At 40.2% G+C, this 24,308-nt stretch overlaps 2 protein-coding genes across 2 annotated transcripts in view; both read left to right on the forward strand.

Moving 5' to 3' along the window:
• LOC113170968 (formin-binding protein 1-like) overlaps positions 1-16,519 on the forward strand; it is a 16,910-nt gene extending 391 nt beyond the window's left edge. The window contains exons 2-18 of the mRNA XM_026373305.1: positions 1,047-1,162; positions 1,925-1,975; positions 2,569-2,716; positions 8,637-8,699; positions 8,842-8,934; positions 9,171-9,185; positions 9,498-9,626; positions 9,732-9,878; positions 10,172-10,348; positions 10,434-10,625; positions 11,125-11,139; positions 11,236-11,345; positions 11,635-11,767; positions 12,178-12,320; positions 12,478-12,614; positions 14,548-14,706; positions 15,562-16,519. Of these exons, the coding sequence (XP_026229090.1) occupies positions 1,047-1,162; positions 1,925-1,975; positions 2,569-2,716; positions 8,637-8,699; positions 8,842-8,934; positions 9,171-9,185; positions 9,498-9,626; positions 9,732-9,878; positions 10,172-10,348; positions 10,434-10,625; positions 11,125-11,139; positions 11,236-11,345; positions 11,635-11,767; positions 12,178-12,320; positions 12,478-12,614; positions 14,548-14,706; positions 15,562-15,590 (1,857 nt within the window). The 3' untranslated portion in view covers positions 15,591-16,519. The remainder of the gene's footprint in view (positions 1-1,046; positions 1,163-1,924; positions 1,976-2,568; positions 2,717-8,636; positions 8,700-8,841; positions 8,935-9,170; positions 9,186-9,497; positions 9,627-9,731; positions 9,879-10,171; positions 10,349-10,433; positions 10,626-11,124; positions 11,140-11,235; positions 11,346-11,634; positions 11,768-12,177; positions 12,321-12,477; positions 12,615-14,547; positions 14,707-15,561) is intronic.
• A 1,644-nt stretch (positions 16,520-18,163) lies between these two features.
• On the forward strand, positions 18,164-20,519 carry c14h9orf116 (chromosome 14 C9orf116 homolog). The gene is made up of 3 exons (XM_026372460.1): positions 18,164-18,258; positions 18,604-18,682; positions 19,414-20,519. Exons 1-3 carry the CDS (start codon positions 18,164-18,166, stop codon positions 19,606-19,608), a joined length of 369 nt encoding a protein of 122 aa, XP_026228245.1. The 3' UTR covers positions 19,609-20,519.
• Positions 20,520-24,308: the final 3,789 nt, after the last annotated feature.

The following is a 24,308-nucleotide window of genomic DNA, read 5'->3' on the forward strand; positions in this document are numbered from 1 at the left end:
AATCTGTGATACTGTAATACTGTACTGTAATACTGTAATGCTGTAATACACGGACTGTCAGAGCAGGACTGTGGGGAGTCCGACGTGTGACACGTTCAAGTCCAGGGGAGCACTCGGTTTTGATACTGGTAAATGTCTGGTCCAGTTCTCAGAACCAGACGTCCTCATCAGAGAGACAGAGACAGAGGACTCTGTCTCCCATATATAACCGACATATTCCTGGACTGGTTCCACAGAGTCCCTGATATGAAAACAGCATTAATGCCCTCCAGAAGTCACAGTACCACCACACCTGGATATTGGTGTAGTACAAATCAGGGAGAAAATGGGCGGTACTCATAGTACACAGTGTAAAAATACAATCTAGGACAGCGTTTGTCACAACAGTCCATGTTTGCATCAAATCATCAGTGACAAAGTCAAATAGTTATGGACCCCTGGAGACCTCTGCTACAGTTGATGTCTCTGTCACATCAAGGTCTAAAGCTGTAGTTGACTCTTCAACACATCTGGATAGGCTGCGTCTAAAATCAGTATCTGTTCATGTATTCACTGTTTCCTCAGTAGTCTACTCTGTAGTTTCCTCAGTAGTTCCCTCAGTTGTCTACTAAGTACTTTCCTTAGCAGTTCCCTCTGTAGTTTTTATCAATAGTTCCCTCAGTAGTTTCCTTAATAGTTCCCTCAGTAGTCTACTCAGTAGTTTCTTCAATAATTTCCTTAGTAGTTTTCTCAGTAGTGTCCTCTGTAGTCTATTCAGTAGTTGCCACAGTATTATGATGCATATTTTGAAAATATTTTTTTTGGTTCCTAGCTGTAATGAAGCATTGTTCTTTTATGTTTTTAATTTTATTTTTTCTATATTTTGTATTTGTAGTTTCACTTTTTTCAGTAAAATCCTGAAAATTATGACAAATGGTCTGTTTCTGGAGGTTTATTGAAGAAAGAACTTATCCACCTGCTGACACAGACTGATACAGACCTACAAACACTCATACAGACTTATAATTAGAGATACAGACCAATGTTTGTGTTGCTTTGTGTTTCAGGATCAGTTTGATAATCTGGAGAAACACACAAGTTGGGGAATTGATTTCTTGGAGCGATACACAAAGTTTGTCAAAGAGAGAGCCGACATCGAGCTGAGCTACGCCAAACAGATCAGGTAATATCATCGTCCTAATGTCACCTAAAATTAAACTGTTATCCTCCTTAAAACTTAAGTTGGATAGAGTAGAAAACAAATACTTATTCTTATATCTACTCCTATTAACGTGTCTTTTTACCATAATTTAGCGCACATGTGATTTAAATAACTATCTAAAAAATTGAAACTGCACCAACATGTGTGTATGTTGACGGTGACAAAGAAAAGCAATAACCTGAAATATTTAAATCAGTGCAAAACAAATATTAACAGCAGCAGTGAGTCTAATTCAGGAACCAAACAGGTGAAAAATCTGCAGCAACAAGCTAACACACAAACAGCACAGAGACTACTGTCTATTTCCTGGAGTACAGGTTGCAGCTCAGCTTTTACAGGATGTGTTGAGGTGGAGCAAGCTCACATAATACCAGGTCCCAGTGTTACACTGACTGTAACTTTCCACTGCTGCTAAATCCCTCCTCTGCCACCATGGCTGTATCAATCCAACAGATATAAAGGACTTCACAGCCAGAGACAAGGGCGACGATGATACGCTGTCTGTTCAGTAGTAACTTTAATGTGCTGCTTAGAGCTTCTGACTATTATAGTCATTCGATATATAAACTCATTGGCCTGATTTGACATGTTCAGCAGTTTAACATGAAATAATCTGCTTATTTTTTTTTTTTCGGCAACTGATGAAACTGATTTTGCTTTACAACCACTGATGACATGTACCTGTCTCTTTCTTCATGTCTGTCTCTACCTGTCTGACTGCAGGAGTCTGTCTAAGAAGTACCACCCTAAGAGAAGCAGGGAGGATGAGAGCAGGTCAGTCTCTGTTGTTTTAAATGTCTCAGATCTCAGTCCAACATGTCTCCAGGAGAGACATAGGCATCGGGTGGAGCAGGTGACAGACAGTAAACAGTTTGTTTACCTGTACTCAAGTAACCAGTTTACAGTTTCACAAATTCACAATTTTTCCTGAGCTAAAATCTGTGGACCACTCTTCCAAAATCAGCCCAGGACAGAGAAGAAATCTGATTTCTCTTTGATTGAATGAGGGACTGATTTCAGAGAGAAATACTGGCTGAATCCAAATTGTCTGGACTTCACCAGACTCAGAGACTCATGGCGTGTTCCCGGGAGGTCTGAGTGCTAAGATCTGTATAAACCCACAATTTATCCAGTCCACAAGAAGATTTGTGCAGACTTCCTCCACCACACACCTTGGACACTTCCATTAACTGCCTTATCCACAGCAGCATGGGAGTTAATGATGATAAGTGAGGATTCTTATTTTAGACTTAATTTAGTTTGATTTGTGTTTTCTGTGATTCTGAATTGATTCACAAACATTAAAAATAGATTTTTGTGAAAATGTTGGCAGTCCAAAGAATCTGGTGTGTGATTGGTTGTTACAGGTACACCTGGTGTTTGGCATTTGCGGCGACTCTCCGGCAGCTGAACGATGTTGCTGTTCAGAGAGAGGAACTTGCTGAAAATCTAAACACGCAGATTGTCTGTGAGATGACACGATACATCCAGGAGCTGAAGGCTGAGAGGAAAACAGTGAGTAAACACACCTGATTTTCACTTGATGTGGATGTTGTTCTGGGAACATTTAGACACTGAGGTCAGTAAAATACAGAATGGAGCTTATATATAAATGTGTCAGTTTTAATTTGGACAGTATCTTGAAGCACACCAACAAAAGTCACAACATAACTGATGTCTGAATGACTCCGATCCAGCAGAGCCATAGATGTCACTTCAGAGAAAAGACATCCGTGTTTCTGTTTAAAAATATATTAACAATGATAATGATCATTGAAAAATATTTCATTAATGTGCAAGGAGAGGAAACTAGATTATTAATAACCTCTACCTAAGAAAACTAGACATGAAACTCAGATTTACCAGAGGGAAATTCAATTTAAACAATTATAAATCCAAAATAAGTGTCTTATTGAATGTGCTGTAAAAACAATGGTTGTGTTGAAACAAAACCATCAAGATGTGATTGACGTGCAGACTCTTAGCTTTATTTTAAGAGTTTTTACAAAAATATGCAATTTTTCGAAGAGTACCTGCATTTTCAGGAGCAGTTGACTGACAAGAAGTTAATTGTCTGTTCCATTGTTACTTCAAGACAAATAAAGCAGATAAAAGGTCTTCAGTTGATTTTCCATATGTTTACAATATTATCCTTTTTCAATAGATTTTGCTGAATAATAACCTAAATGCAATTTTTTATGTCTGGTTAGCAAAACTAAGGTATGGTATATATATATATATATATATATATATATATATATATATATATATATATATATATATATATATATATATATATATATATATATGTATATGTGTGTGTGTGTGTGTGTGTGTGTGTGTGTGTGTGTGTGTGTGTGTGTGTATATATATATATATATACCATACCTTAGTTTTGCTAACCAGACATAAAAAATTGCATTTAGGTTATTATTCAGCAAAATCTATTGAAAAAGGATAATATTGTAAACATATGGAAAATCAACTGAAGACCTTTTATCTGCTTTATATATATATATATATATATATATATATATATATATATATATATATATATATATATATATATATATATATATATAAGGGAGTACCAAAGGGCGCGGAGCAGACTTGAACGTGAAAGTATCAACAAAAAGTCTTTACCAAAACAGGCAGGCAAAAACATTTACAGGCAGAGCTAGAAAGTCCATGATCCAGAGGCTGGTCCGAGAAAGTGTAATGGTCCAAAACACCAGGCAAACAACATTTACCAAAGGGCATGGGCAGGGCAAAGGCAAGATCCAAGAATAAACAGGGTCAATACACAAAGGCACAAAACAAGGCTAAGGATAAGGCAAGACAAATGGCTGGCAAGTAGTATTGAAACTAATAATCTGGCAGTAGGCAAGGTGATCAGGTGCTTATAAAGGGGAATAATGACACACAGGTGAAGCTAATGTAGGTGATTATTGAAGTAGGAGACAAAAACCCAGCAGGGAACAAGAAAAAAAACAAAATAAAAGCACTGGGCCAGGGTCATGACAAATAGATCCGATCTTCGTCTTAAACATTTAATTTTGCTGTTTTCACACCAAAAAAATAAATACAAGAAGAAGATTCTGTGTTGTGGACTACTGCAGCACTGTTCCCCCGACCTAGAGGCCTTCGCCATCATCTGCAAACCCTTCTACTCACCCCGTGAGTTCTCCTCATTCATTCTTGTCGGTGTTTACATCCCGCCGAGCGCCGATGTGCGTGACACGCAGCGCGCGCTGGCTGACATAATTCTGAATGTGGAACGGACAAACCCGGACGCTTTGGTTATTGTCCTAGGTGACTTTAACAAAGGTAATCTCTCCCACGACCTCCCAAATTCAAACAGTTTATTAAGTGCCCGACCAGAGAGGAGAATGTGCTGGACCACTGCTACACCACTATCAGCGGTGCTTATTGTGCCGTCCCTCGCGCTGCACTGGGGCAGTCAGACCACATCATGGTCCACTTGATTCCGGCATACAGGCAGAAATTGAAACTCTGCAAACCTGCTGTGAGGACAACAAAGAAGTGGACCAGTGAGGCTGTGTAGGAACTACGGCAGTGCTTTGACTGTACCGACTGGGACGTTTTCAGGTCTGCCACTAATAGTCTGGACGAATACACGGATGCTGTGACGTCATATGTCAACTTCTGTGAGGACAGCATCATTCCATCACGCACTAGGGTGAGTACCAACAATGACAAACCCTGGTTCACATCCTCACTCAGACAGCTGAGGTCAACCAAACAGAGAAAGCTACAGAGAGGCCAAGTACAGATTTAGCAAGGAGGTGAAAAAAGCTCAGATCAGTGTACGGTGAGAGAATGCAACAACAGCTCTCAGCCAACGACTCTGCTTCTGTCTGGAAAGGGCTTAAGGCCATCACTAACTACAAGCCCAGAGCCCACCACTCTGAAAACCAACAGCCTGAATGAGTTCTATTGCCGTTTTGACAGACAATGGGACGGACCTGTGACCCCCCACCAACCACTGAGCAGCAGCAGCCCCTCCACCTCACAGTTTCACACCTCAGTGTCACCTCCTCCGCCCTCACCTCTCTCTATCAAAGAGAGAGATGTTAACAAGGTATTTAAACGACTGAACCCCCGCAAAGCAGTGGGCCCAGACTCTGCCTGTAACCCCTCTGCCCTAAAGCACTGTGCCGACCAACTGTCTCCTGTGTTCATCTTCAACACCTCACTGGAGACCTGCCATGTGCCAGTCTGCTTTAAAACCTCAGCCATAACCCCTATTGCTAAAAAAGCAAAAACCACAGGACTCAACGACTACAGACCCGTTGCCCTGACTTCTGTAGTCATGAAGTCTTTTGAGTCTCTTGTCTTGTCCCACCTCAAGGACATTACAGCCCCCCTGCTGGACCCCTTGCAGTTCGCCTACAGGGCCAATAGATCTGTAGACGATGCTGTAAACATGGCTCTCCACTTCCTCCTCCAGCACCTGGACTCCCCAGGATCCTATGCCAGGATACTGTTTGTAGACTTCAGCTCTGCCCTCAACACTATTGTTCCATCTCTGCTCCAAGACAAGCTCTCTCAGCTGAACGTGCCGGACTCACTGTGCAGGTGGATTACAGACTTCCTGACAGACAGAAGGCAGTTTGTGAGGCTGGGGAAGCATGTCTCGGACTCCCGGACCATCAGCACTGGATCCCCCCCAAGGCTGCATCCTCTCTCCTCTGTTATTCTCCCTATACACAAACAACTGCACATCTGGACACCAGTCTGTCAAACTCCTAAAGTTCGCGGATGACACCACCCTCATTGGCCTCATCTCCGATGGAGACGAGTCAGCCTATAGAAGTGAGATGGACTGTCTGGTGTCATGGTGCAGCTTGAACAACCTGGAGCTGAACGCTCGCAAGACAGTGGAGATGATAGTGGATTTCAGAAGAGACCCAGCCCCCCTCCAGCCTGTCACCCTCTGTAGCACCCTGGTCACCTCTGTTGAGTCCTTCCGTTTCCTGGGCACCACCATCACCCAGGAGCTCAAGTGGGAGCAGAACATCAGCTCCCTCACTAAGAAGGCTCAGCAGAGGCTGTACTTCTTGCGGCAGCTGAAGAAGTACAACCTCCCAAAGCAGATGTTGACCAACTTCTACACTGCCATCATTAAATCCATCCTCACCTCCTCCATCACAGTCTGGTTTGCTGCAGCCACTGCCAGGGACAAGGCCAGGCTGCAGAGAGTCATACGCTCTGCTGAGAAGGTGATTGGCTGCACCCTCCCATCACTCCGGGACCTGTACGTCTCCAGGACCCAGAGACGTGCATCCAGGATTGCAGCTGATCCCTCTCACCCTGGCCATGCACTATTTCAGCCTCTCCCCTCTGGCAAGAGACTCCGGTCCATCAGGACCAGGACCTCATGGCTCAAGAACAGTTTCTTCCCTGCTGCTGTCAGCCTGCTGAACAGTTCCCCAATTCCCCCCAGATAACCTCTGCACAAACCCACCCCTCCCAACTGACTATGAATATGCATATTTATGTCTGTTTGTTTTTTCTACTATTCTATTCTATGGCTGCACCTAACATCAGGACAAATTCCTAGTGCTGTAAAATGCCCTTTATCGCACCTGGCAATAAAATGTTTCTGATTCTGATTCTGATTCTGCATGTTTCTGTGACATACAGTGGCAAAACAAGAATGGGCACCCTTTGGGATTACGCAGAGTTTTGCAGGACAGGTCATAAAATGTGCTCCGCTCTTTATCTAACTCACAACAATACAAAAACACAGTCTGCTGAAAATGATAGTACACAAACATTATATGTTTTCATGTTTTTATTGAACATAACATTTAAACAATCAGTGTGATGATATTGGATGTGTTGCTGAAAGCTGTCCTGCCCTTTAAAAACACACACCAGTCTTGGGTTTACTGTTGCAGCACTGTTGCTACTCTCCCTAGGCGTGTCGAACTGTTAAGATGACTGCAAGAGCACAGCACAGAATGCTGAACTATGCTAAAGAAGAATCCTAGAGTGTCAGCTAAAGACCGACAGAAATCTCTGGCGCATGCTAACATTTTTGTTGACACATCTACAATAAGGAAAACATTATACAAGAATGGAGTACATGGGAGGACACCACGGAGGAAGCCATTGCTGTCCAAAAAAAGTTGGACAAAAAAGAGCACCTGGATGTTCCACAGCACTACTGGCAAAATATTCTGTGGACAGATGAAGCCAAAATTGAGTTGTTTGGAAAAAATACACAACACTATGTGTGGAGAAAAAAGCACAGCACACCAACATCAAAACCTCATCCCCACTGTAAAACGTGGCGGAGGGAGCGTCATGGTTTGGGGCTGCTTCGCTGCCTCAGGGCCTGGACGGATTGTTGTCATTGATGGAAAAATTAATTCCAGAGTTTATCAGACCATCTGTCCGCCAACTGAAGCTCCACAGAGGATGGGTAACGCAACAGGACAATGATCCAAAGCATACAAGTAATTCAACAAAAGAATAGCTTCAACAGAACAAAATACACGTTCTGGAGTGGCCCAGTCAGAGTCCTGACCTCAACCCGATTGAAATGCTGTGGCATGACCTTAAGAGAGCCATTCACACCAGACATCCCAAGAATATTGCTACACTGTGCAGGTTTGATCTGCAACTACAGGAAATGTTGGTTGAGGTTATTGCTCCCAAAGAAGGGTCAACCAGTTATTAAGTCCAAAGGTTCACATACTTTTTACTTACTCACATGCGTACCACCCTGCACTGCGAATGTTTACATGTTATGTTCAATAAAAACATGAAAACATATAATGTCACATCCAATATCATCACACTGATTGGACTCAAGGTCGGCTCACTCCTGCCTCCAATTAGCTCTTGGAGAAGTCATTAGGCTAGGGGTTCACATACCTTTTCCACCCTGCACTGTGAATGTTTACATGTTATGTTCAATAAAAACATGAAAACATATAATGTTTGTGAAGTATTATTTTAAGCAGACTGTGCCCATACTTTTTCTTGCTACTGTAGGAGAGACAATAAAATAATGTATGTTGACGCGGGTTGGTCGTGCCCCTGGTGATTGTTTATTACGTTTCATTATTAGCAGAGTTATCCAACCAAATGTCTGTGAGGCACTGTACCTCCTCACAACTCCACGCTTGTCCGCGATTAACCCTGCAGCATGTTTTGGGCGTAGAAAAAAAGTATTTAAAATCTGCATATAATCCAATGCTCTCGAATCACGATTCATAGCTTTCCTGTTTTGGTTCATCATGCTTTCTCACCAGGACAACTACATCAAGCTAATTAGCCTGGATCAAGACCACCTCTTTTTCGGGGTCTTGGTGTGGTTGTTTATTCCTGGTCCTCCAGAAAAGAGTCCTTTGCTTTTGTGTGTTCAGAGCCGAAAAGTTTGACCAGACTGTTTCTGTTGCAGCATTTCCAAGATGGCCGCCGCACCCAGCAGCACATTGAGAGTTCCTGGAAGCAGCTGGAATCTGTAAGTGATCCCTGACCCCTCCTCCACCACACACCTTAGATACTTCCATTAAAATATGAAAATAAACTTTATACCAAAAAGATTGTGACATGTAATAAAGCAGAATCCCAAAAATTACATCTGTATCAATTTTTGTGTTCAGAGCAAACGTCGATTTGAGCGAGACTGTAAAGAGGCCGAACGAGCTCAGCACGTCTCCGACAGGATCGACCTTGACAAGACTGAAGGAGAAAAGGTTTTATTAATATAAAATAGAACTGGTGTAGTGTTAGTTTGTGCAGTAGCTCTGCTAGATAATTAATCTGAACATATATGACGATTTAATGTAAAATCTGACTTGAATCAAAGATATATCACATCACATGTTTGTATGAGCAGAAAAAATTTTTCACCTGTATTTAATATTACAAGTTTTAATCGAACATCAGCTAATCTGAACTTGTCTCTGTCTACCTCTGTTCTGTCTCTCAGCGCTGCTCTCTGAAGGTAAAGTCGTTTACATTTACATTTATATTTAGTCTTTTGAGTGTGAGTCGCTCAAGGTAAGCATAAGGAGGTCTTGCCTAAGGACCCCTACTTAGGCAAGACACAGGTCTTGCACATATTTCCAAAAAAACACATAGGACCCAAAGGAGAAGCTCATGACCTGTGACCTGTCTCTAGCAAGTTTCATTTGTTGAATCTCAAAAACAGAGAAAAACACAGTTTGTGGTTTTAGATAGACTTCTCTCTGTAGCCAGAGTATTTCTGTCTGAATTAAAGATGTTTGTAGATTCTTTGTTTGACGGCTGGTTTCAGGCTCGTCAGACTGCGCAGCAAAAACAACAAGCTGCTGAAGAGTCCAGGAAAGACTATGTGACCAGTCTGAATCAGTTTAACCAGGACCAGCACCAACACTACCACACACTAGTCCCAGTTATATACCAGGTAAACCAGTACTGCTACACGCTGGTCCTTGTTATACACCATGTAAACCAGTACTAACACCTGTCCTGTAGTCCAGTAATGACATAGCTCTGGATGTTTCTGCAGCGGATCCAGGACATGGAGGAGCGGCGGATCGAGAGAATAGCAGACGCAATGCGTTTATCAGCTGAGGCTGAAAGAAAAATTCTTCCTGTTGTGAGTCGCTGTTTGGATGCCATGATGGACACTTCTGAGAGCATCCATCCCCGGATGGTGAGTATCTGGCCTGAATTCTAATCTAGTCCTCTAGATCTATGGGGGATAATTTGTTTCATCACTGTGACTTGTCAGTCAGTACAAAAACTGAATTCGCCAACAAGGTTCACGGTTTGTTCTTCATTTTGGAAACAGCAGCCTGGTAAAAAAAAAATTCAGATCAAGAATTCTAACCCTAACAGTTTGTGGCTCCTGCTGGTAGTCAGCAGGCAGCAGACAAAAGGACACTTTCTTGTGTGCCTCATTTCCAGTTGATCTGAAGCTAAGTGTGTGTGTGTTTGCTTGCGCAGGACACACGGCAGGTGGTGGAGGTGTATAAGTCTGGCTTTGACCCTCCGGGTGATGTGGAGTTTGAGGACTACAGTGCCACCATGAGGCGGAGCATCTCTGAATCCAGTTATCTTGACAATCGGACTGAGGGCCGAAGGCACAGCAGGAAGCTGTGGCCCTTCATCCGAAAAAACAAGGTATGCAAATATGTTCATACACAGCTACAAGCACACTTGTTGGACTCACCTGACTGTTCTGACCACCCTGTCTCTTCCCGTCCAGCTACTGACTCTCCTGTCCTCACCACGGCAGCCCCCTCCTCCACCTCCAACCTCACCTTCTCCTGGGGATGTGGCAAACAGTCCCCGGTCCCCCCCCCCTGCCTCCAGAGAACCAATCTCACAGCGACTAAATGACCTCATGACCTCTGGCTCCAGAACCAGGAAGCAGTGTCTTCGCAGCCTCAAGAGAGGGGTATGCGTATACACATTCATGTTCATGTTTGTGTGTACATGTATATAACGTGTTCTCTAAACCATTCCTCAGAGGGGAAAACAAGGTCAGACACACTAACTTCTAAATTAGTCTGGATGTTTCCCACTGTCACAGTTCTACTTAGTTCTGCTGGAAACTGGAGACAGTCATATTTCTAACAGGTGAACAACGACTGCAGGTTGATTTACTGAACAAGTCTCTTATGAATTGATCAAATCCACCTGAGAGTCTGAACATGAGCTTCACTGGAGTAGTTAACATGGTCATAGATCTAGTTACTCTTCATTTTACATGTCAGAACTATCTATTTCTAAATCCTCAAACCTTCAGATTACAGTGCACATATAATGTAAGTATACATTGTAAACAAAAACACATGGTTATAGGCAAACATACTGTACATTCCGTATATTAAGCCAAAGCTGTAATTCATGTTTTAATGTGATGTTTCCTACATGCCCCCCCTCTGGCTGGACAGCTATCACTCAAACTGGTCAGTACCGCACTTGTCTGTCTATGAAATCATATAATGTTATTGGTTAATATGTAGAAATACTTTTACTTACTAAGTAATAATAAACTTTTGCAGGGATCTGGTCCTGCAGACTGTAGTCACCTTCCTCCTGAACAGAGACGCAAAAAGCTTCAAACCAGAATTGATAACATCAACGAGGAGATTCAGAAAGAGCGGGAACAGCGGTAACACACATTATATGCTAATATATACACTAATAAGCATATTACACACCAATATACACACATTATGTGTTTATTTACACAAATACACTAACCCACACATTGATACCCCAACAAACAGACCTATCACACTTCTCAGTCTAATTGGTTGAATAATATGAAAACCTGATGGTTTGAACAATGACTGTATCTTGAGAACTTGTATGTTATTGTGTATCATAATTGTGTCGTATTGTGCCTGTGTGTTAAAATGTTCTGTTTTGTATTAAAGTGTATTTTATGTTATTGTCAGAGATGCTCTGTTGAAGATGAGACAGGTTTATGAACGAAGTCCTCAGATGGGAGATGCCAGCAGTTTGGAGCCTCAACTGGAAGAAGTGAAGCAGAGTCTACTGCGTCTGGAGGACGAGCTGAGGAAAAACCAGGTGTGCAAATTCACAGAGTACACACTTTATACATATTTTATACACAGTAAACAGCCAAACACAGTGTTGTTGCAGATTTTTCTTTAGTATTACTTTATATCAACTTAGTTCACCTCAGTCCTAATGTTTGTGTATGTTAGCATGTATACAATAACATATTAATGTGCATGTAACATACTTCACATGTTAATTTGTGGTTTAACATATAGAATATTACTATAATGTACATGATAATGTAAACAGTTGTGTTAGGGATCAGTCAAACTTTGCTTGGCTGTTTTCTTATTGGTTGGCCGGGCTGTTGATGCTGGATCTGAATGTGTGTATATTAACATATTGCTTATGTTAACGTGTGTTTTAACATCCTGTACAAGTTTTCCATGTTTATGTTAACAAACATTTTGCTGCAGGCCTGGTTATCGGAGGTTGACAGCAGACTCTCTGATCATAGCAGAAGACAGAGTGGAGGTTGTGGGTTAAATTCCCAGGAGACAACACCAGGCAGCAGCAGCTTAAAACAGCTGGACAGCCGCAGCCCAGCCAGCAGAGAGAGGTACACTTTAATAATTATTTATTATAGATTACTGAGTATTGATCTCTTATTATTGCAAACCTAGTTATTATTACATATTTAAAGTTGAATTGTTAAGCTATTAGACACCATTAAACCTACAGTACCTCTCTGTCTGCCTCTCTCTGTTTGCCTTCAGTCCTGATGGCAGTTACACTGAAGACCACAATGCTGAGCTTCAATTTAAGTCTCGCAGTTCTGAGTTTGATGATGACTTTGATGATGAAGAACCACTACCGAGCATTGGCACCTGCAAGTCCCTGTATCCATTTCAAGGTACCCTGTTATACATTCTGCGTTTAATAAACACACACACACACACACACACACACATACACTCCCCTCCAAAAGTATTGGAACACTTTTTTTAACTTTTGCTGTAGATTGAAAACATTTGGGTTTGACATGAAAATATGAATATGAGACAAAAGATCAACATTTCAGCATTTATTTCTAGTTGTTTGTGTCTGGGTCTGATACACAACTTAGAAGATAGCACATTTTGTTTGAACTCACCCATTTTTCATGTGAGCAAAAGCATTGGGACAGATAGGTTTAATACAGATTAAAGCGAATAAGACTTAATGTTTAGTTCAAAATCCTTTACTTACAATAACTCCATCAAGTCTGTGACCCACTGACATTTACAGTGGCAAGAAAAACTTTGTGAACCTTTTGGAATTTCATGGTTTTCTGCATTAATTTGTCATAAAATGTGCTCTGATCTTCATCTAAGTCACAACAAAAGAAAAACACAGTCTGCTTAAAATAATACTTCATAAACATTATATGTCTTCATGTTTTTATTGAACATTACATGTAAAGATTCACAGTGCAGGGTGGAAAAGGTATGTGAACCTTTGGACCTAATAACTGGTTGACCCTTCTATGGCAGCAATAACCTCTTATCTCTCTCTCTCTCTCTCTACATATGTATATATATATATATATATATATATATATACATATGTGTGTGTGTGTGTGTGTATATATATATATATATATATATATATATGATCTCCATTGTTTTTACATTATTTACGACGACAGGTTGGTTGTTGGCTTAGCAAAATGTATCTGGTAGCCTGAAAACATGCTGAATTTAATGATGGTACTGATAAGACTTAGGGTTGATGGGGATGTGTTTGATAGAAACTTAAATATCATGTGCATGTAAGGTTATTGCACCTTGTTTGTCTCCTACTTTCAGTTCATGTATATTTTGCTCAATTTTTGTGGCTTTGCCTGGAGGCTTTCTGACAGGAGCAAATAACAGTGGTGAGAGTTATGCCCATCTGAGTATCAGCATAGGATTTACGTAATTATTGAGTAAGTACTGTGGCCAGTGGTTGGTTATTGGTTACTTTGGCCAAATTCTTATAATTAAAAAAAAGAAGCAATGACTTTCCCAGAGTCTGGATAACATTTAGCAGACGAGAAAAGGCATTAGTATCTATAACTTGTATTTGATTATTCTGTGTTTATTGTAAAAATCTCTGGCAGCTTACCTTTTTTCAAAATCAAGTTTTAATTTCCTTTCGTAAGGGTTAGGGTATTTGTCCAACATTTACATTTACATTTAGTCATTTAGCAGATGCTTTTATCCAAAGCGACTTACAAGTGAGGAACAAGGCAAGCAAACAAAATCTAAGTCAAGGAGAAACAACATCAAAGCAAAGTGCTATCGAAAAAGTGTTTCTGTTTCAAGAGATGTGAGAACGAAAGGGTAGAAAAGTTTTGTTTTTGTTTTTTTTGTTTTTTTTTAAAGTGCAAAGGAAGATGCGGAAGAGTTCTGTTTTCAGCAGTTGTTTTCTCTAAATGAAGAGGTTGGAGGTGGTTTAGGCTGTTTTGCTGTCCGTGCTTCCTATTGTTTCACTTTGACATATGCATGTTCAGCTCCAGTTTGTTGGAGGAATCAGTGCAGACATAACGGGAGAAAAATATCTTACAGTGATATTTTATTACAGTGAGTATGTGACTGTAATTTAAATTGAGATTTTATTTTACAAATAAAAACTTGGTCACTCTTCGTAGTTTTAAGGGCAAAATTAATTTATGTAGCATCATCAAAAATCTTATTTGCACATGAGAAGAATCAGATAAAACCAAGTGGTTGCTTATAGTCCTCTCGGGTTCTTTTGTTTTTTTTTTACTAACCATTTGGCCCAAAGCAATTCAGACTTCTCTGGTTCCCTGTGGTTCTCTGCAGGTCAGAACGAAGGAACTCTGTCAATGGTGGAGGGAGAACTACTTTCTGTGGTGGAAGAAGACAAAGGAGATGGTTGGACCAGAGTACGGAGGAACTTGGAAGAGGAGGGATATGTCCCCACGTCCTACATCAAAGTCTTCCTGGACAGCAGTGCCAAAGGTGCCATGACTTACATATGACCTCTGTATGACCCATATATCATTGCTGACCTTTAAATGACCTCCACATGACCTTAAGTGACCTCTTGTTTGTCCTCATGTGACCCCTCTCCTCCCACTGAGACCTTTGACCCTTGAATGTTAACACGCTGGTTGCTATGGTTACAGCAACCTGTCTCTGTGCTTTGCTTGTCTGTGTGCTAAACACGAGTGTGGAACACCTGTACACCTGTAGAGCAGGTGCGTCACTACTGCTCCCTCGACACACACATAAACCTTCACAGTCTTCTGATGATGTGTAAATGTTCTGCTGATCAGTCACATGATCTGTTTAAAGGTGAGGAGCTTAAAGCGGTTCAGACTCAAAACCGGTCTACAGTAAGACAGACAGAGAGACAGACAATAACGTTATGAATCCTTGTTGTTTTGTAAAACTTAAACTCCGACTGTTTCCAGTTGATCAATAAATGATCAATAAGTTTTGAAATACCTGGTTATTGATTAAATCGGTTATTGATTGATGCAACCATCTTTATTGGTTCCATCGACTCAGCTTCGTGTTTTTATTTTCACATTGTAATCAACAACCTGAAAAGATTGTTCAGTGTCGAACTCACTACGTGTTTTATTCAAACACAAGCTGCCAGTCAATCGATCAGCCGCGATGACGAGCTTACACTTTGCTGGTTGATCAGTCTGCCAAGGTGGGGCCCTTAACACCCAAAATAAACAGAGCCATTACTGATTGTGCTGATCACTGATCAATAAATTGGATATAGAACATTTCAACATTTCCTCTGTCCAACCCCTACTCTAACACACCTGTCTCTCTCTCTACCTGTCTGTCTGTCTGTAGGCTTTGTGCAGAGTAGCCGTCTAGTCTAGTGCAGTACACTCAACCAATGAGGACGTCTTGCCAAAGGAAGTGATGTAAAGAGCTCAGAGGATGCACGGTAACGGCTTTTCATCGGACAGTTTGTCTCAACCAATAAGCTGACTGACTGATGATTCATTAACCAATCAGAGATCAGATATGGCAGGTGCTGATCAGCAGTTTTGTTTTTAACACATCCACCAATCATTCATCCATTCATCATAAATAAAGTGTTAACAAAACACAGCTGATAAACTGATGACTTTGTGCAACTAAAAAAAATCAAAGGTCAGGTGTTTCTGTAAAATCTCTGACTTAATTAGAAATGTCCAGTCTGCTCCATAACAAACAAAATGACTGAAATAAGGACCTGAGTCTCACTCAATCAGGATCTAATCAGACATTATCTGTTATCAACACATCCATAAGATTTAATGAAGCTGAAATTAAATCAAAGCTGCAACAACCTCACAGCAACATCACTGTCAGTATGCTGTGACATCACAGTAGGTGTGGCCAGAATGATGGTGAAACTCAGAGCACAGTGGTAAAACTCAAGAATTTATATTTATTGATTAGGTTTTATTTTTCAAAGGTAAAAACTCAAACAGAAAAAATGATCTGAACCCATCAGTTGCCCATCCCTCGTGTGAAGGATACATACCTGTATATACGGCTGCTGAGTTAGGAGCATTACCATAACAACAGCTTTGTTCAAGCTGAGTCAAGTGTGTGTATATAGAAACTGTAGCAGCACAGTTGTAGCCATGTCCCACAGGCACCTGTGAACAATATCACCACCTGCCCCACTAACTCTACCCCTGTCTGCTGATCAATAAAGTTATTGATTGGTAATGTGAAATGTGAAACTTTAATTTAGAGTGACATATTGATCAGGCACTTATTTCTTTTTTATTTAACCTGCTGATCATGCTCTTTTCAACATCCTGTGTGTTCAAGTTTAAAAATAAAGTTCCTTATGAATCAAACAGTGAGTCACCTGTCTTTATTTAGACTCTGATGCTTAGAGACACTTTGGCAGTGAACTAGGACCCTAATTCCTGTCAGCAGCTGCAGGTTAATTCAGTTGGTGTGATTTCTTTTTCAAATTTTCTTACCACAGTAGAAATCGGATTTGATCGTAAGACAAGTTAAAAGCTTTAACATTTGTAAAAATGTGATATAGGAGGAGAACCATCAGAAACAAATATCTGGTTATTCCTGGATTTAATCGTAAACAACTGGATTAGAGCTGAACCAGGTCTAACTGAATTTATTTTTCTACTTTATTGTATTGAAAAATCTGACTTGCATTGAAATGAACACCTGATTCCAACAGTTTCAGGGTATTCAGGATAAAACCCAATGAAATGAGTGAAAATTAACATAAAAATTATAATTTGTGAAATAATCCATTCTGCAGGACTTTTTTTTTTTTGGTACTTTAGATACATTTTGGTGATAATAAATAATAAAATAAAAAAGATCATAATAAGTACTACAGTGTGTGTGTGTGTGTGTGTGTGTGTATGTATGTGTGTGTGTGTGTATATATATATATATTATTATTATATATATTATTTAGTATCAGAGTATAGAGTATCAGATCAATAGAGGCTGGGATCTACCATACCAGGCAGGATCCCAGGTGCAGACTGTGCAAAGATGGCCCTGAAACAATGCAGCTCATAACAGCGGGATGCAAGATGCTAGCAGGCAGGGCATACATGGAACGCCATAACCAAGTGGCCGGCATAGTGTACAGGAGCATCTGTGCCGAGTACAGGCTGGAAGTGCCAAAGTCAAAATGGGACAAACCTCCAGGTGGTTGAGAATGACAGAGCTAAGATCCTGTGTGACTTCCAGATACAGACTGACAAACTGGTAATGGCCAACCAAGCCGACATAGTAGTGGTGGACAAACAGGAGATGTTTTTTTTGGGTATTTTTTAAGCCCCTAAAAAAATTTAATGTGTATGAGAAAACAAAAGCATCAACCACAGGTTGATGTATAGAAGAATTTATAGTTTATATATGTACATTATCGAGAATACACTCGAGTACTTCTTACTTCAGCTCAAGTAAAGAAATAAGGAAAAATACATTTACTTCAAAATTATAACATAAAGATAGGACAACAGTAAACTAAAAGTTAACTAGCTTGTTTGCTTACAGCTCTGCTTTTATCCAGAAAACAATCTCTAAAATCCTGTACAAGACCACAAACACACATTTTGCTAAAAGTGACTATGTGACAGAAATCTAAAGAGTCTGTACATCCAAAGAAATGTACAATTATAAAACTTGTAAATTAATAAATTATTTATTATGTAACTGAATTATTATATTAAATTAAAACTGTGGTATTTATTCATTTAATTTCCCGGTGTACCTTTTAGGCCTCCATACCTAAAATCTTTGAGCTTAAAAACTGAAGTATTTCAAATTAAAAAGTAAAATACATGAATGTGTGTGTGTGTGTGTGTGTGTGTGTGTGTGTGTGTGTGTGTGTGTGTGTGTGTCTCCGTGGTAACTGTTGTGTTGTTGGTAACTGCAGTAACAGTTGTGTTTCGATCAGTCAGTCATGGAGGATCAGAGAGTTCAGACCTGCGATGTTTACAGGACGGATCCAGATCTGCCACACAGGTTCAACAACCCTGACTGTTTCCATGGTTACAGGTACAGTAATATTACTATAGGATTACTGCAGATCTACAGCTAAACTGCTACCAGAATACCATACAGAAATTGGATAGACATAGTTACTACAGTTTTACAGTACTACCACAGTCTGATAGAGGTACTAGTTATACTGGTAGTGGTAATTTAACTACCAGTATAACTAGTAGTTAGTTGATATGATGTAGTAACAGGAACAGTTTGTTTACATCAGAAACACAATTAGTGTTAAAGCTAATGCTACTACAACTACGACTTACACTACCAATATATTTGTACTAATGTTGTTACTACTACTGTTATTACTACTACTATTAATAAACATCTTTGTTGTGTTTGCATCAGTCAAAAAAATTGTCATCCACTGTATCGAACATCGAACCAAACGTACGGCAGCAAGAGACCAACTGTTCATGACATACAGGTGAGATGAGTGAGACAGGTGTGTGCTAACCCTGTGTACTGTAATTTAAACTTTTTTTGAGTTGCATGAAGTGAAGAAGAAAAGTAACTTGGGAGAAAGTGTCTGCAACTGGTTTGACCATTTCCTGACCTCAAAACTGCATGGTGTGTGTACCCCTTTACCTGTGTGAAAAGAGAAACAGTGTCAGTAACGTGAATGTGCTGCAGTGTTGGTGATTTTATCAATAAATCAATTAAAATCTTTGAGCTAATGCTGAAAAACAAAGATTTGGTGATGAACCAGAACATGAAGACCACCAGATGGCAGTAACGTTACATGAGTCAGCTTGGGAAGAAAATACTGCAAAAGTTGCAGTTGTTTCACAACAGCTGTGTCAGAATCTGGAGTATTCATTTCTATTTTCTTTACCAGGCCTGGTTTTAACCTCATTATTGCTAACCCTAACACATCTTATTGGCTATGGTGTGTTTAACCTAAACAGCATCATTCATTATCAGGCATCATGTTGACGAAAACACCAAAGTGTCATTGGAGTGTTGCTGTTTCATAAAAAGACATGTTATCAGTGTAATGTTACAAGTGAAAAACTGAGAAAGCAGCTGTTTATTTACAGTTTATGTTCCTGCCGCTCTGTGACTCAGCAGTTTCACGTAGATGACACTTGTCACTTTCACATTTTCATGCCCTTTCATTCTGTGCAGTTGCCATGACAACAGCTGTCTTTGTTTTAGACACAGTTTAAAGGAACGTCCCGTCAGTTTTCAGAGTCGATGCTGCGGAGCGGTATGTACCGTGATCACGGATTCAACACGTCGGTGGAGAGGAGCAAAGTGATGGTTTCCACAGCAACACAGAAGAAAAGATCCGACATCCATTATTTATTTTGCTATGGCAACCAAAGCAACAAGCAGGATGAAAACAAGTAGTATAAGTGTACTTTACTACACTTATGGTAAAGTGTCACATGCTCAGCTGATCTATACAAGAGAACTTGAAACATCAACGAGTCGCATTCAGGTGAATAGGTGGCTTGCTACATGATACACCTGAGCCCACCATTAGTTACATATCAACAAATCTAATGATCTGAACAAATCTGAATAGTCAATAAAATCTAATGTATTAATTTGGTTGAACTTTTATTTGTGTAACAAAAGTGCAAAGAGAAGATTTTAAATGTTTTCACTAACAGTTTTTGGTAAATAGAATCAAATTTAGACTTTGATTCATTTCAATTCAGTTTATATCATGTTGCGCATGATTGTGCACGTAGCATCAAATCACAACAAACATCATACAGACACGTTACAGTGTCAATGAGCCCTTACACAGTTAAAGAGAAAACTCAACTAATCCACATTGAGCAGCACAAAGAAACAGTGGAGAGGAAACATCTGAACTGTACAGAGAAGAGATAAGAGTTGTGACACTGAGGGTTCGAAAATGACAACACCTCACCATGTGATACATCAAAAGGTTCCAAGAGAGTGATTGATTTACTAAACAACATTAGATCAGTGATTGATCTAATGTTATTTAGATCAGTGTCAAAAATCTTATACATAGTTGTGGTAAACTTTTCATGAAAAGATTCATTTTCTTTTCACATATGTTAGCTAATACCACTCAACTAGTTTAATGTCTTAAATTGCTGGATGTTAATGGGCTAAACTACTGTAAAACATAATGTTACTATAAGTAAGACATAAAACTACAATCTAATTAAAAAGGGATAGAAATAGATACAATTAAACAAAACAATACAATAGCACAGTCTGTGAGGTTTTGACCACAGCTGTCATGTTTCCAGCCTCTTTGCTGCTGGTGCTTCCTCCCGTGCTTTTATTTTGGCGGTTTCCTGTTTCCCTTTCTTTCGTTCTGGTCACATGCACTCACCTGATTGGTCACACCTGGTTTTCCCCACACTATAAATACCGGCCTGCTCACCTGTTTCCCCTGCCAGGTAGTTTGTTCTCCCCACCTGGACACTATCCTGCATCTTTATTGGACTGTTTGTTTGGATTTTTCGGACTCTGCCTGTCCTGGACCCTGTCTCTTGCCTGACCCCGCTGGTACTGTGAGTTCTGTTTATCCCCTGTTTTTCTCACCTGCTCATGGTACCAGACCTGTCCCTGTATCTACCCTGGATTCCCCCTCTCTGGACCAGCCGGACCTGACTCTGCTTCCTGGCTATCCCTCTGGTTCAGTGAGTTTCCCGTCTGATCTGTGTTCTCCCTTGTGGTTCCCCCTCTACTCTGTTTCGGTTTGGATCTCCCTGTGTTTCGACCTGGATAGTCTTTCTGTTGTGGATTCTGCCTGTTGGACTTACCCCTGAACTGCCTTAAACGTGTGTGACCTGGATTACCCTTGACCTGAGTTTAGCCTGTGGATTTACTGTTTGGACTGCCTAGTTCTTCACCAGTAACTGTTTACCCACACTGTGTTTTGGACATTGGTTCTCGTCATGTGACTGTCATTATACACTGTTTGCACTCCTGGACACTCTCCTCTGGTTGCCCCCATTCACCACTGTCCTCCATTCTGTCCATGTGCTCTCTGATGGTCGGCCATCTTGGTTTTGACATCACTTCCGGTTTCCAACCAGACCACCACACTTACCCTACCTCATCTCCTCCCATCTGGTGACTGTTTCATTGATTTTACAGTGTCCTGTCGATTACAAATAAACATTGTTTGCTCAGTTCTGTCCTGTCTGATCTCTGACCATGGAGTCCCTTCATCCAGCGCCAACTGGATAAAACAAGATTTGTTTTAAGAAGCTCAAGTGTGGTGAGGGAGTTCCATGGCAAACAGGGACTCACTGTGGTTTAAGGGTCAGAACCAGGAAATAGGCAGGGGGCAGAAAAACTTGATTGCAAACAGGCAGGACATGGACTTTCCTGATTTGGAGGAACAAGGTAATGACACCTCAGTGCAGAAAGTCAGAATACCAGCTTTTTCTGGCATGTGTCTGCTCCACATTGGCATGTAAATTCAGGCATCAAAGAGGGAAAGAAGAGACTTTCAGCATGTATCTGCTCTTACTGTCTTGTGAACTGAAACCTGCTCCTGATTGCTGCTGCAGTAAAGTAAGTACTACTATGAGATCAGCATTGTGTATCAGTACTTGTAAATCTTTGAACATAATCTGTTAATGTTCAAAAATAGAAATGTTTCACTGCAGCTGAAATAATTAAACATGTGAATGTCTCCTGTGGAATTACAAGATTCATTTAACACTTTATTTTAGTCCTAGGCTCTCACTTTTCTTCTTCCCACATCTTCACCCTCAGCTAACTGCTACTGCTGATAATGCTACATGTGATCAGACAATGGTAAATTATCTGGCAACATGAGGCTGGCTTAGGAGGATGTGGGAGTCACTCTAGTGGTCATTCAATTCAATTCAATTTTATTTGTAGAACGCTTTTTACAATTGACATTGTCGCTAAGCAGCTTTACACAGTCAAAGAACAGTACATGAACAGTGAATGATTGGTCATCCTTGTTGGGCAACTGCCTTATCTCCTCAATTTTTCCACTGTGTCCTCCAACAAATGGGGGTAGGTAGTATTTGGACAATTAGCTGTTATGAGTTTTCCTTTAAACACCACCACCTCAATGGATTTGACAAAAAAGTGTACTTTCAGCTTTATTTAAAGCTAAATTTTAAGGTTTCAGAAGAATATGTAATATTTCATTTTAAGCAGAGTAACTCTATTTTCTAGGGTTTCAAAAGTATTTGAACAAAGTGCTATAATTCCATATATTGCCATAATTTTTATTACTTTGCAGCCGACAACTGTCTGAAGCCTAAGAACATCATCATACAGGGTTTCCAGTTTTGTGGCAAGGAAGTGGAGTCACGAGGCAGCAGTAGAATGGAAAAAAAAAAAGGGTTTATTCGCACACAAACTTGGAAAACGAAAAAATAACTAAGGGAGGTGTCAAAAGAACACGGCAACAATTGGGTGAGATACAGAGAAAGTAACAACGAAAACCAATCTTAAGTACGGTGAGACACAAAACAACAACCAAAATCAGAGACGCAAAGTAACAACAGAAAATCACTGGCTAATGAAAATGATGCTTCGGAGGTCAGGATCTCGAGCTGACTGGGCCAGCCGCAGGATAGGCTGGAGGAGTGGCAGGGTGGCTTCTAGCAGGGCCAGGACCAGCTAGAAGGGAGACAGACTGTGCACTGAAGGGAGCTGCTAGCGTACCCAGAGGTAACTGTGGCTTTGTGACACTAATAGTACAGCCCGTTACACCTCAGAATTCATCCTGATAATTTTGTCAGCAGTCACATCGTTAATACCAGTGATTCCATTCCATGGCAGCTTTACATGTCCATACCACAACACTGCCCCCACCATGTTTAACACATGATGCAGTTGCTTCAGGTCATGAGCTGTTCCTTCCCTTTCCCTAGCATCAAAGGACCCCATGGAACACGATTAATCAGTATTAAGCTTTTTAATGTTATTGTTTCTGTAATTAATCACAATTAACACGTTATTTTGACAGACCTAGTTAACATAAATGGTATTTACAACAGATACAGTGCTGTAAGGCAGTTTGTAATGTGCAGTGGTAGAATTTTTGAAGTAAAGTGGTTTAAATGAGGATGCAGGAAAATCAGCAAAAAGTTAATTCTGGATTGAAATAAGCTTTTCACCACGTTAACATATAGAAGTGTAGCTGTAATGTTCAATAGGTGCAGTCACTGTAATCCTGTAAGAAAAAGATAAAATCTGTTATGGACCAGGCTCATGTGAGAATGGTTATTTTGTGTTAAAGTCCACTACAGATTTGCCCCCTCTGACCTATGACCCACCAGCTCCAAATGTGATAACATTTTCCATGTCTTTTGGGGCTTAAACCGTAAATCATCTAAGTTACTCTAAATAGTCCACAACAACCACATTTTACTGAGGAAATTATGCATTACTATTTTCACATGACATAATATAAACACTATGATAAACACTGTGATATTGGGTGTGGATAGCTATGGATCAAGAGATTGGGGTGGGGTTGATGGTTCTGCCCCTGATTACAGTCACCCAGTCTGTTCTTTTCTCACAGATACTCATCTGGTCACACCCCTGTAGTCTTGTGCTCTTGTCTGTCACAGAGCCAGCCATACACTGCCTCTGGTTAGTTGAATAAATGTTTAAAAAGAAAACAATTCATAATATCAGACTAAAATATAAACAGTATTAATAAAATACAGTTAGATTTGGAATATGGAACAACTGTAGAGCTCCCGCTGCCTAAAAAAGCTCAGAACATTCTGCAGGACCCATCACACCCTGAACATTCTCTGTTTGAACTGCTGCCTTCAGGCAGAAGATACAGGACAATTAAAACAAGGACAAGCAGATTAAAAAACATTTTTTATCCAAGAGCCATTGTTGCCTTAAACGCTGCTAAAAAAGGTTAATTTATTAAGGGAACTGTGCAATAGCTGGAGTATGTATGTGTAACCTACTGGTATTTTACAATTTTCTTATTTAGTAGATTTTAGTTTTTTATTTATTTATGACAATTTTATTCTACTGAAATGATTGCACTCTAATTTTGATGTACAACGTACAATGACAATAAAGTTATTCTTATTATT

Source organism: Anabas testudineus, chromosome 14, assembly GCF_900324465.2.
Source record: "Anabas testudineus chromosome 14, fAnaTes1.2, whole genome shotgun sequence".
In the NCBI taxonomy this organism is placed as follows: domain Eukaryota; kingdom Metazoa; phylum Chordata; class Actinopteri; order Anabantiformes; family Anabantidae; genus Anabas; species Anabas testudineus.